The 13,743-nt window shown below is 45.1% G+C and overlaps 1 protein-coding gene across 1 annotated transcript in view; it reads right to left on the reverse strand.

Annotated features, from left to right (window-relative positions):
• Window positions 1–13,743, reverse strand: part of Plpp4 (phospholipid phosphatase 4) — a 71,484-nt gene that overhangs the window by 45,487 nt on the left and 12,254 nt on the right. The window contains exons 3-4 of the mRNA XM_027930261.2: window positions 13,356–13,419; window positions 10,876–11,000 (exon numbers count right to left, since the gene is read on the reverse strand). Coding sequence (XP_027786062.2) covers window positions 10,876–11,000; window positions 13,356–13,419 — 189 coding nt within the window. The remainder of the gene's footprint in view (window positions 1–10,875; window positions 11,001–13,355; window positions 13,420–13,743) is intronic.

The raw sequence follows: 13,743 nt of genomic DNA on the forward strand, positions 1-13,743 counted from the left end.
ACATTTGTAATATTGCACCAACATCTCTCCATTTCTCCCAGCCCCTGGAGACCACTGCTCTACTCTCTGCTCCTATGAGCTCAACTCCTTTTAGATCTCATTAGAAGTGAGGTCATGCAATACTTGACTTTCTGTGTCTTCTTATTTCCCTTAGCATAATGTCCTCCAGGCTCATCCCTGTTGCCAAAAATCACAGAAGTTCATTCTATTTGAAGCTGAATAATATATTTGGGTAAACCCAAATATATTATTTGGATAAACACCAACACACTCTTAGGTTGTTTCCACCTCTTGGCTGTTGTGAATAATGCTCAGTGGACATGAGGGTGCAGGTATCTCTTCCACATACTGATTCCATTTCCCTTGGATATGGACCTAGAAGTGGGACTGCTGGATTATAAGGTGGTTCAACTTCTAATTTTTAAGGCACCTCCACACTGTTTTCCATAATAACATTCTCACCCATAGTGTGTGAAGATTTCCTTGTCTCTGCATTCTCACCAACATCTGTTATGTCTTATCTCATTGATAACATCCATCCTAGCAGGTGTGTATGGTGATATGTCGCTGTAGTTTTAATTTATTCAAGGATTTGAAGGATAGACACTATGAAAATATCCATTTTACCCAAAGCGTGCTGGAGAGACAGCGTGATCCCTATCAAGATTCCAATGGTGTAGTTCAGAGGAATGAATCCTAAAGCAATCCTCAACTTCACATGGAAATACAAACGACCTCGGATGACTAATGCAGTGTTGAGGACGAAGCACAAAGCACGAGGCATCACCCTTTCTCATTTCAAATCACATTACAAAACCACAGGAGTCAAAAGCAGTATGGTGCTAGTGCGAAATAGACAGACCTGTGGAGCAGAATAGAGGGCTTTTAGGACTCGTACACACATACAGTTAATTAATTTTTTACAAAGTTTCTGAGAACTCATAATAGGGAAAGGACAGTCTCTTCCATACGTGGTGTTAGGAAAACTGGGAACAAACTGGGAATCCACACACACCACACATAAATGGAAGACTGAAGCCATAAAAACTCCTACAAGAAAATCCATGGAAGAAGCTCCTTGACATTGGCACCAGCAATGACCTTTTGGATATGAGGCCGAGATCATAGGGAAGCAAAATAAACCAGTGGGCTACCAAAAACTAAAAAGCTTCTGAACAGCAAAGGAAGCAAGAAACAACACAAGGAAAGAGCCCAATGATGGAGAGGACATTTGCAAACCATGTATGTGATGCAAGGTAACATCCGAAACATATAAGGCATTCATTCAATTCAATAGAAAAAAATAGTAACCCAACGTAAAAATGGGTGAAGGACCTGAATAGGCACCTTTTCCGAGCAGACCTGCAAATGGCTAACAGATACATAAAAAGATGAAAAGATGTCAAAATCACACCGCCAGTAGGAATATAGAATGGTAGCATTGCTGTGGAGACCAGTTGGGCAGCTCCTCAGATTTAAACAGAGTTACCTCACGGTCCTTCGTTCCATCCTATGTGTATACCCAGGAGAATGAAGGATATGTCCCTCACAAAAAGTTGCACACAGACATTATAGCAGCATTTTCCATCACTCAGAAGCTGAAAACAACCTAAATGTCCATCAGTTGACGAGTGGATAAATAAGATGTGGCATAAAACCACATTATTATTGAGCAATAAAAACAAATCACTGGTGCAAGCTACAATACAGATAAATCCTGAAAACATAAGAAGACACCTTTGCAATTTAAGGATAAGAAAAGGTTTCTTAGCAGGACACAGCAACAACCAGAAAGAAAAAGTAGTCAGGCTCAATCAAAATTAAAAGTGGCTGAAGACACCAGTAAGATGAACAGGCACTAAGATGGGGGGAAAAAGCATCTATCCAACCAAGGCTTATAAGGTATGTGGGAAAACTCCAATTAACCATAGTTACAGCCAAAGAAATTGTAACGGGCAAAGAACCTGAACAGATAATATGCAAATAGAAAGTGTTGTGAAAAGCCAATATGCAAATGACAGGGTACCCAACACCATCAGCTATCAGGGCAATGCAAATTAAAACTGCAGTGAGATACCACTGCACACCTACCAAGATGAGTAAAATCAAAAAGATGGATAACATGAAATATTAGTGAAGATATGGGAAACCTGGAGTTTCAGAAAACTTTTAACCCAACAATGCCTCTCTCAGATATTTTGCCAGCATAAAATCTACTAAAGGAATTGCTCTCAAATTCACAACTGAAAAGAACTGGAAAAATCCAAATGTGCACCAAGCATAGAATGGACAAACACCGTGTGTGAGGTCCATCATCGCCACAGCTTACATCTCAGCAATAAAAGGGTTAGTTACTGATACTCCAGCATGGATGAACTGGAAGACATAAGAGGAGACGCTCACAGACACAAAGAGCAAATACTGTGGATTCCGATGATGGGAATGGAATGAATGGACAAAGTTAATCTAAAGTTCAGAAAAATATAAATAAATAAAAGGGGAAAGGAAACATGAACAGTGGTTGCTTCCCTCCAAGGGATGAGGACTGACTGGAGAGACACAGACAGGAACTGTTTGGGGTTATGGGAATGCCTTCCTCTGTGATGGGAACATGGGTCACACAGAGTGTCCACTGGTCAGGGTTGACTGGCTGTGGTTTGTGCATGTCAATGTATATTTACCTTAACATGCTATTTTTTTAATATTTGATTTTTTAGTTGTAGTTGGACACAATACCTTTATTGTATTTATTGATATGTGGTTCTCAGGATCAAACCCAGGGCCTCACATGTGTGAGGCAAACACTGTACCACTGAGCTACAACCTCAGCCCTAAGATGCTATTTTTTAAAAAAAATAATCATATTAATGAGTGGTGTGGGAAATGGGAAGAAAAAACAGGAAAGGAGAAGAGCAGAGTGTTGCATCTGGGGGTGCAGATTCATTGCACATTCCATTTCTTTTAAATGTTCAAAATATTTTATAATAAAAAAGCTGGACATTGGGCTTTAATTATAATCTTTGATCTGACCCCAATCATTTTTTTTTCCAAAGAAGAAAAGAGCAAACCAATTCTTTGATGTGGAGTATGCTGAATGAATTAAACAGTACCCATTTCTTAAAAGATTCTATTTATTCAGACCAGGAACTTGGAGAGTAGATGAATTTAACACATGAATTACTCATTTCTTCCATATATCACCCCATTGCCCTAGAGCGAGGTGTCCCAGCTGGACCCTATTGGCATGTTGAGCTGCGTAACTGTCATGGAGCTGAGCACCCCTGACCACTAGGCAGCAGATGCCAACGGCACCAGCTTCACACACACACACACACACACACACACACAAAACATCATCAAATGTTTCCAGACATTGCTAAATGTCCCCAGGGGGCAAAACTGCCCAGTTAAGAGCCACTATCCTAGAATATACATTGTCGATCAGAAGATAGCTCCTGCTCCTGGGGGGATGAAAATTGGTTCTTAAGGAAATGAAATAAATCTTAGCTATTACAATCATCTGGAAGGGAAAAATAAAAACTATCATTAGAGGAAAGACGGTGAGGAGCTCTTGCCAAGTCTGCTGATGTCCCTTCACGTGACTTCGAAACTAAGGGCTTTTATTTTTAAGTATGTTAAAAGATATACAATAAATGGATGGCATTCAAATCTCGTGGGAGTTAGAGGGACAAGTCTAACTGCCTCCAGGGTGGGGGGGGGGGAGGTTCAGGGGAGTGGTAATGAAAAGCAGGCTGTTGAACATGCCCTGCAGAGAGGGCTCCTTCTGCACCCTCATCCCAGGCTTTGGCAGGCCCAGGGCAGGCCTTCCAAGGCACAGTGAGTCTTCATTCAGGTAGGAGACGTGGCAAAGTAGGTGCAGTTGCTTCCCAGAAACCTCTGCAATTGCCTTGGAAGCTTGAGACGTAGGATGATAAAAAAAAAAAAAAAATAGGAAGAAAAACTATGAAGAACTCTTGCCAAGTTCACTGAGGTCCCTTGATCAGGAAGTTTTCCTTTTAAGTCACAAGAGAAGCCACATGAGGTGAGTTGATCTCAGACAAATGGCCACCAGCTCATCAGGTTGAACCAGTGGTCTGTGCAGCCCGGGCTGTTCACACAATGCTAAGAGGAGAGGAGTTCCCAAGCTCCCTGTCTACCAGCAAAACCCCTTGAGAGCAATTTCATTTCATAAAATGATGCAAAACAAATGACCCTTGCAGTCTTCCCTGCTCTCCTGGTTCCTTTTTCTTTATGCAGAAGCCTGTGGGGCCACTCTAAGAAGCAGCTGGTTTATGACACTGAATATTCATACTTGATGGAGTTAGACCTGGCAGAGATGATATCTTGTGATCATTTTCCAATTCATACTTAAAAGCTACTTAGATCCCTTCAGCAAAAGCAAACTCTCAGACACTCAGCCTGCAAAGACCCCTCCGCATGTGTGCGTTTCTCAAGGACCCTGCTAACAAACGCAACACAAAGCAAATGCTTCTTCTACAATGAGGTCACCAGAGTTCCACGGCGGCATTTCTGACTTTAAAGTGAGAAGTGACAGAAGGAGCAGCAGTGTGATGTCTAACTCGACTTAGTGCAGCCACGACGGCTGCTTGTTTGGTCAAACACCAGTCCAGATGTTGCTGTGAAAGTATTTTGCAAAGTGATGACTACATAAAGCAGACTAGCCTCCATAATGTAAGTGGGCCTCATCCAATCAGCTGAAGGCCTCAATAGTGAACAGTGAGATTTCCTACATCAGGAAGAATTCTACGTCTAGACTGGCAACTAGGAGCCCTACCTGGTTTCCAGCCTATTGGTCTCAGCTGGGGCTCAAGGCTTTAACATCAACTCTTACCTGAATGCCCAGTCTGCCAGCTTGTCCTGAAGAACTCAGACCTGCCAGGCCCCACAGTCCATGAGCCAATTCCTTGAAATAAGTCTCTCATTACATGGTAGATACAGAGAAAGAGATGCACAACCTATTGGTTCTGCTTCTCAGGAACATAAATTCCATCTGATGGCACTTGAACTCCACAGCACACCATGTGAAGATGGGAAGCAAGTGGCCCAGGGGCTTCCGACTTGCACGGCTACAGACAGATCAGTCTTTGATCCCGCTGAGGATGGTGCTGAGGAGGAGCAAGGCAGTCCTTCACTCCACAGGGGCCTGCAAAGCCTTGGAACTGGAGGCATCTGGTCCTGGGGAAGGCAAGGGTGGTGGGGCAGAGATGGGTCTGGAAACAGAGGTTAAGTAGAACGTCCCTATAAACAGAAGCTAAACTCCCCAGGTCCCAGCCATGTCCTGCAGAACTAGGAAACCACCCCTGCCCACTCTTGAAGAAGATTTAAAGCTTTAATCATCCGAGGCTCTGAACTTGGGAAGGAATAAGAGACAGAGGAGAAGACACAGCCCAACAGCAAGATGGAAAACAAGGAGAGCATGTGCAAGTCCCCAAGGTGAGCCAACCTGTGGGCACCCGCAGGGCCTGGGAGGCCTCTTCTGGGACCAGAGAGCCTCAAGGTAAAAGTCAGATGCTAACCCTCAGGAACCAGCAAGCCAGTGGACCCCACTTACCCAGCTCTACCCAGTTATCTGAGCAACTAGACCTTTAATAAGAACAGTCAAGGACACCAGATGTTTAACACACAAACAGAAGGCAGGGAGCAGGTGCAACCCGCAAGCAGAGAGGTAAAAGATATCGCGTCCATGGGGAAAAAAAAGAACAAGCTATTGATTTTTTTTTTAAAATCAGAGTTCAAGAAAGAGTTCTTGGAAATTAAAAATATAAAAATCAAAATGATGATTCTGTAGAACGGTTAGTAGATACAATTATTTAAATCTCTGAGAGATGAGCAAAAAGGACATAAATAATAGGAAAGAAAAGATAATAAAAAGATTAAGAGTCCAGGAGATTCAGCATCTGCTTAAGACAGTTCCAAAGATGAAACAGGGACCACAGAGGTACAAGTAATGAAATTCCAGCTTAAAAGGACTCGTGGAGTGACCAGGACAATAAAGTCAATAAAAGAAGCCCAGTAAGGCACATCATCTTCAGGAAATTCAGATGACCAGAGACAGAGAAAATATCCTAGGAGGTCCCAGAAAAAAAATAGAGAAAAATGAGGAAAGCAACATCCTCAGACCTGTCTTAGGCATGCTCTGGACTGGAGTCCTGCGTGGAAATGATTTGCAGCTTAAACTTCTATACACAGTCACAACCAGAATTAAGACGCTTCAGACATAATAAAAACCTCAAAACATGAAACCCACCTGTACTCTTTGGTGGGAAACTCTAAGAGAAAGTGCTTTTCCTCCTGGAGGCTGCCCTGCCCCTTGACAGACATTCCCAGCTTCTCATTCCAGAGAGCAGCGCTGTAGGGCTAGGGTCCGCCTCACCCTCAAGGAGGACATGGGCCATGATCATCCTGGTCCCCTCCCAAGTGCTGAGCCCAGGGCCTCCTAAACAGTAAGGGCTCGGCAGGGGGCAACTGACTCTCTGTCAGCCCTTCCTACCTCCCCAGCCCTTTAAAGAATATACCTGCCAGCAACAATGGCCCCCCTTTATACTGAAATAGAGTTGTTCAAAATTGAAGCATCCACGTGCACAGTCTGAAGGTGCTGGTCTTGTTTAGTAATGCTTTTTATTTTTATTTTTATTTTTTTTAGAATTTTTTGGTATTTATTTATTTTAGATTTTTTTTGATATTTATTTTATTTTTTTTTTTAGTTTTCGGCGGACACAACATCTTTGTTTGTATGTGGTGCTGAGGATCGAACCCGGGCCGCACGCATGCCAGGCGAGCGCGCTACTGCTTGAGCCACATCCCCAGCCCAGTAATGCTTTTTAATACTACAGGTTGCAGCATGTGTCAGGTGCAAGGATGCTGAGCTTGTATTGTAAATAGATATTGTCATTTTTGTGGACCATGTCTCTTTTGCAACCACTTAACTCTGTCCCTCTAAAGTGAAAGCAGCCCCAGACAGTATGTAAATGAACGGGCATTTCTGTGTTCCAATAACACTTGATCTGCAAAGCCAAGCAGCTGGTGGCTTGGCCTGCCTGCTGGCGTGGGCCATCCCTGGACAATGGCATGGCTTCACTCATTCCCACCCCTTTTACAGGAAAGAAGCTTCTGAACAGCTTGACTTGGCGTTAATCATTTGTGTTACTGTGTTTTCTCTCTCCCCTCTATTCTCTTGAATCATTACCCAATCAAAAATTGAGATTGTGCTATGAGACTCGATTCTCTTTGCAGAACGTTCCAGTGTTCAGCCCCCTGGAGAGAGTCCACTCTCTGTCTCCTCTTCAACCCAAAGCTTCTCCCAGGCCTGCAGGATACCACCTGCTCTTGGAAACTGTGGTCTCTGCGTGTCCAGTCAAGGGGGATTAGGCTGCCTTGCTGAGCAAGTCCCCCTGAGAGTCCCCCACTGCAGGGACATGCTGTGTGCTCAGGGTTTGCTTTGTGAGCTCTTCAGCTGCAGTTGTTTGGTTGCTCATCAAGAACAAGATCCTTTGTCTCCAAAAGAAATCAGTGTTTGTTCTTCAGTCCAGAGGAAACAACCCTTCTACAGGATGTTATGAGGGCAAGGCCTATATTCCTGTGGCCAATTATCTCTGAAGACAGCAGGAGCAAAACCACGCCTGGTCCAGGGGTTAGATCTCCATCCCACATCCCAGAAGTTTCTGCCAATCAAGCCTAGAAAATTGATTTTTTCTTTTTAAGGAAGAAGGAGTATTTGTAACAAAATAAAGGTCCACTGAGGTCATCCTCTCTGAGGAGCAAAAGTCACCCCAATCACGAGCCTTCCTATTAGTTACAATAAGAAATCCAGAAAATAGCCCTGATGGTTTTTTGACTGGAGATGGCAGGTCCCTTCAAGCCAATCACTGCCCTGTCATCAAAAGGGGAAAGAGATACATGGAAATACCCCCATGAAAGTCCAGAGGCTGTGGAGGATTCCGCCTGCTGACTAGACAAATCTATAACATTCTAAGTGATATCTGAAGCAAAAGATAATAATAGCACCTTCCAAAAAGCTTGTCCAGCACAGATCAACCTCAGTCACACATTCAACAAGCGGCCAACGGGCAGCCTGTGAGAAAGGCTTCCTGGTGACTAGAGGGAGAGAGTGAGTCTAAAGGAAACAGCTTTGTGGTGCCAGCCATGATCTCTGCGGCCCAGCCGTCTGCCTGCTTGAGGCCTTCAGGTGAGAGCTATTTGCTCCCCCAGTTCAAGTGCAGCAGCAGACACTGAACTCTGCCTCCGTCCTTAGTCAACCATTTGAAAAGTCAGAATTAAGATTTTCCTATCTTAGGAAAGGGTTCCGCTACTTAGTGCTCTTAATTTTTAAAGCCCCCTTAAAACAGCACCAAGCTGTTGGGAGGATGAATTATATCCCAAACAACACAAAAGAACTTGAGTGAGGCACAGAGAGAGAGCAGAAAGAGCCGACCCCAGGTGAAGACAATTCCAGGTCCCCCGAGCAACGCCAGCTTGGGAATTCCTGACGGCAAGGATGCCACAGCTCACGGCAGGGAGCCTCCGGCTGGCACCCCAGACCCTTGTACTTCACAGAGTAAAAACTACTTTGGAAGGAAGCACTTCCAGGTGTGTTTCCTTCCTCGAGTGGCAGGAGGCCTGAGGCCTGGAAGAACCCGAGGCCCACATTCTCATGCATCATGCTGCTCCTGACACAGGGACCTGTTTTGAAGCAGCATATGTAGCGACGTGTCTCCCTCAATCCCCTGCCCGTCCCTAAAGCCAATTCCTTTGTGCTGATTAAGTGTCTGATCTGAGTCTCTATGTTCATCTCCCAGGGCTGCAGCAATGGGCGACCTTGACACGGAGGCGAACACAGCTCACACTCCTGGAGACCAGGAGTCCACCACCAAGTTGCCAGCAGGGCCACGCTCCCTCTGAAGGCTCTGGGAGGAACCTCTTCCAGCTGTGGTGGCTCCACGTGTTCAGGGCTGGACTACAGTACTTCAACCTGCCAATGTCTCCACTGGGCCTCCTCCCCTGTGTGTCTGTCTCAAGTCTCCCCATGCCTGTCACCTATGTCAAAAATGATCCCATCTCAAGATCCCTACTATAATTACATCTGCACAGACCCTTTCCCCCCCTTTTTGGAATGTAAGCAGTAATTTTTAAATAATAAAAATATACATAGTAAAATGACTACTACCATCAGACAAGATACCATATCCATCTTCTCACATGATCACCTTGGGTGGGGGGTGGGGAGATTCTGAAATTACTCTCTTGGCAAATTTCCACTATATCATACTCTATTATTAACTAAGATCCTTTTTCTAGAGGTTCCAGGGACTAGGACTTGGGCCTGCCTTTTGGGGGCTGGTATGCAACCCACCACGGTCTTCAACAAACCAAAAGACAAAATGAGTTTTTATGTAGACTTACAAGAACTATAAATACTTCATTGTATTAAACTGTCAAAAGGCCCAAGACATTAGATCAAGAGAGGTTGTCATCCTTGGACAAGTTACTAGGTCTGTCTGAGCCTCAGTGTCCTTGTAACTTAAGTGGGAACAACCCCAGCCTGGCATGTTGGGGTTCAGGTTGACAGCGATTCATTTTGAGTACCTGGCACCCCAATATCTTGTTGACAGACCCTCAACTCCAATGGCTCTGGGCAAAACATCCACAGCCAGTCACAGGATAAAGCATTCCATTAATTCTCAAATGTCTCAATCCAGCCACTAGTAGGGTTTGTCTTAGGTACAGAATTTAGGAAAAAAAGAAAAGGAAAGATTAAGATGAGACAAGCCCAGGTAAGCAATGATCAGACCTGCAAGAGTCAAGAACTTGGCATCATGGCCCATCCCAAGCTGTCAGTCACCTGTTGCCATAGTTCCCCCTCCAATTATCCCAAGAATCGCCAGCTTACTACACAGCCTGCCACTGCCTATGGACATGCCACGGCAGGGGCTCATCTTATTCAAGGCATGGGCTGCATCTTGTTTCTGTCTGTATCCCCAACACCTGGCGTGGTGCCCGGTATCCAAGTCATTTAATAAACATTGATAAAATGAATGAAGACATGAGCCAGGATATTCTGGAAACTTCATCTCTGACAATAAATAACAATAGAGAGAGCTACTGCTTATTTGAACTCATGATTCTAAGTGCTTTGCAATTACTGAGTGGACCAAATAAGACAATGGACCTACACATTCTGGCACGGCAGGTGCTCAGAAATGCAAGTGGTGGTTATTGCTCATTGACAGACAGCAGAGGCATTCTCATTCCCACTTCATGCAGCAGGAGCCGAGGCCCTGAGCTAATATATGACAGCCAGGATTTGGCACAATTCAAAGACCTGTGTTCCTTCTACACAATGATGCCCCAGACTCGTTTTCTTCAGCCTTTGCTGTGATGCTGACCCCAGCTCATGTACCTAAAGATGAACTATACATCAGTGTGAGTGTGTGTGTGTGTGTGTGAGCGTACATGCATGTGTGCATGAATCTGCATATGCATTATGTATATATGTACACAGATATCTGAAATATGCACAATTGAAGAAATAAATCAGGCAGAACACTAAGTTGAACAATATCAGGTCCCAGGGAACATGGAAAATTCCCACGTGCCATCAAGGTTAAAGCGTCACACGTCACACTCTGCTGAGCTCAGGAAACAACACGTACAGTGTTGGTAAACCCCAGAGCCTTGTCTCCAGGCTAATTACTTCCTGTTGAGCATCCTGTTTCTAAGCCAACCACCCTACAGCAAAGAAAAATGAATGGTGCTTAACATGCACGCACTAATGCTCTTCTCTCCACCTAAGCTCCCCAAGAAAGTGACCAGGAACGTGCCCACGGGAACTGAAGTGTGTCCCCACCATGAACTTACAAGAGGAGTGGATGCTGGGGAAGCTTTTGCGGCCCTCGGACACCAGGTCAGGGTCACCCGTGCAGTGCATTTCCGAGTTCATCACTCCATCTGGAAAGCAGCGGTAAAAGAAATCGGGGCGAGGTCTACAAAAGACACCATGGACATTTTCAATATAAAATGCTGCCATCACAATGAGCCCCAAGCTGAGCCCACCTCCCCACGGCCCCGGCCCCTTCCTCGAGCCCCCTCTGCCGGCAACACCGCAGTTTTCCCCCAGAGCACTCTGCACATGCTGGTTTGGGGGAAGCCCAGGCTTCTGGGTCAGAAAGACCTGAGTCGGAATGCTCGCTTGCCACTTACTAGTCGTGTAACCTATGGAAAGTCACTCAGCCTTTCCCAGCCTCCGTTTCCACAGCTGTCAAAGGGGGAAGTCAATACTCAGCCAAAGGCAAGGTCCCAGAACTAAATGGCATGACTTATAGGAAGCACCTAAGCACAGCTCCAGAGCAATAAAAGGTACTGCCTGCCCCAATCCACTGCTCTGCCAATCCATAGGCTGCTCCCAGGACCCCAGGCTATTCATATAAAATCTGCCCTGAATTTCAGTATCCAGTTGCCTTTCCTCAAAGAGCAGGTTCCACTTGACCCAAGAAGACCTGAAAGCTCAGCTCCATGATGCAGAAAACTCTGAGGCCCACGCTGGCTTCTCTGGTCCAAGGCACAGGAGAGAAGGCTCTAGCAGGGAGAGGGGTACCCTGGCCCCGAAGCCAGAACCACAGCTAATATCTGATGAACACATACTGGGCGCCAGACTCCATGCTAGGCACTGCATGAGCCTCACACCATGGGACTTCTTACAGTTTAGATCCAGAATGCCCCCAAAAATCCTGTCCTGAAGACTTGGTCCCCAATGCAGCTATGTTCAGAGGCAGGGCTTTTGGGAAGGGACTGGATCATGAGGGCTCTGACATAATTAGTGGATTAATCCACTGATGAGCTCATAGTTAAATGGATAATTGGGAGGCTGGACCTCACTGAAGGGAGCGGGTCCTTGGGAACATGCCCTTGGGAACTCTTTCTTGTCCCCAGCCCCTTCCTCTTTCTCCTTTCTTCCTAGCCACCTTGAAGTGAGTGGCTTTCCTCCACCCTGCCCTTTCACCATGATGATCTGCCTCCCCTCAAACCCAGGGACAGAGCCAGCCAATCACAGATCAAAACTTCTGAAAATAGTGATCCAAAATCAATCTTTTCATCTTTAAGTTGTTTTTCTCAGGTATTTTGTCCGGACTACAGAAAACTAACCCACGACTCTTAGGAGAACACTGAGGCAAAAACCTGGGGCTTTCTTCCTTTTTACGGTTGCCAAAAATGAAGGCTTAGGAAGATTTACACTCCTTCCTAAGGTCACTCGCAACCTGTAAGTGGCAAAGCAAGCTCTGAACCCAGCAACTGAATTCTCAAGCCTACACATCCCCCATGCTTGACTGCCTCACTCAGGTGAGGATCCTCAGGGGTGTGTGTGATGGTCCCTTGCTTCACAGTAATCCAACTAACATTTGCTGGCTCTCTACCATGGGTGAGACTCAGCCAATGCTGCAAACACAGCACCCTTTTCCTGGCATCCTGGGTCACAGTTCTTGTACACTGAATGCTGATCCTTACATCTCTGGGATCTGGGTAAGGCCTCAATAATCCATCAGTGCTGCTGGTCTTTTCCCTACATGGCCAGGGTTTCTCCAGGGTGGCTGTCTACCTACTGAACCAGAACCTCAGTGGATGAGGCCTAAGAATCAGTATTTTATCAGGACCCTAAAAGAACTCTAAGCACAGGTGGTGGGAGGAACTGCAGGACCAGGCCAAGCACTGCTCAATTTTATCCATCTTCTACCCCTCAATGTCTGACCAGCATCCTCTACCAAGTCTATAATTAATAAATGCTGTGGTTGGGAAAGGGGATCTAACTTATCCAAGGCCAGCAATTCATCAGGGTCCAGACCAGGACTTGAATTTGGGCCTTCAGAGACTAGCTCTTCACCAGAGTAGTCAGACAAGGAAAGATAATGTAGAACAGAAATCAGGTCTTAGGGGCAGTAGACAAATGTGCCCTAAGCCAAATTTCAATGCCAAACTACATCTCATCATGCAGAGAACAATAACTAACCTTTTTTATTTATCAGAGGACAAAACTGATAAGAGAGAAGGTATCTGGTGAGGCCCTGGGATAGCAGTAGATGGTTCTGGAAATGCCAGTGGCAGGCTGTGGCTCATAAGAAAGTATGGTCAGTGGACAGTTCCTTACTGTTGATCTGTTCTACAAAATAGCAAGTTTGCAATTCTAAGGAGAGAAAAGACCTATGCTGATGATAAAAAAAAAAAACCAGAATGGCAACAACTCAGGGGAAAACTAGGATCTGTCCTATGTAGTATCCTGTGGCCATGGTTCCTATATGGTTGACCTGGACAGTCTAAGTCACCATTTGTTTCTTTTTGGAACTTACCTTCCCACTATTAATTTAATAGTGTTTGTGCAGACTCCATTCAAAGCAAGAGCCAAGGACACCGCTACAAAACAAAACCAACAGACAGAAAAATAACCAGCTGGCTCTCAAATCAAAATCATCACCATCACCACCATCACCATCATCATCACCATCACCATCATCATCACCACCACCATCAGCATCATCATCATCATCACCATCAATATTATTATCACCATCATTGTCCCCACCCCATTAATCATGGTCCCCACCACCATTATCACTGTAACATTTAGAATAGTACTTAATATGACTGTACAGATATGAACCAGTGCTTTAAAAAAGGGGGAAGCTAGGCTGCTACAGAAAAATATAATTGGGGCAGGACTTTGGAGGGTGACTCATA

This window comes from Marmota flaviventris, chromosome 4 (assembly GCF_047511675.1).
Source record: "Marmota flaviventris isolate mMarFla1 chromosome 4, mMarFla1.hap1, whole genome shotgun sequence".
Taxonomy (NCBI): Eukaryota; Metazoa; Chordata; class Mammalia; order Rodentia; family Sciuridae; genus Marmota; species Marmota flaviventris.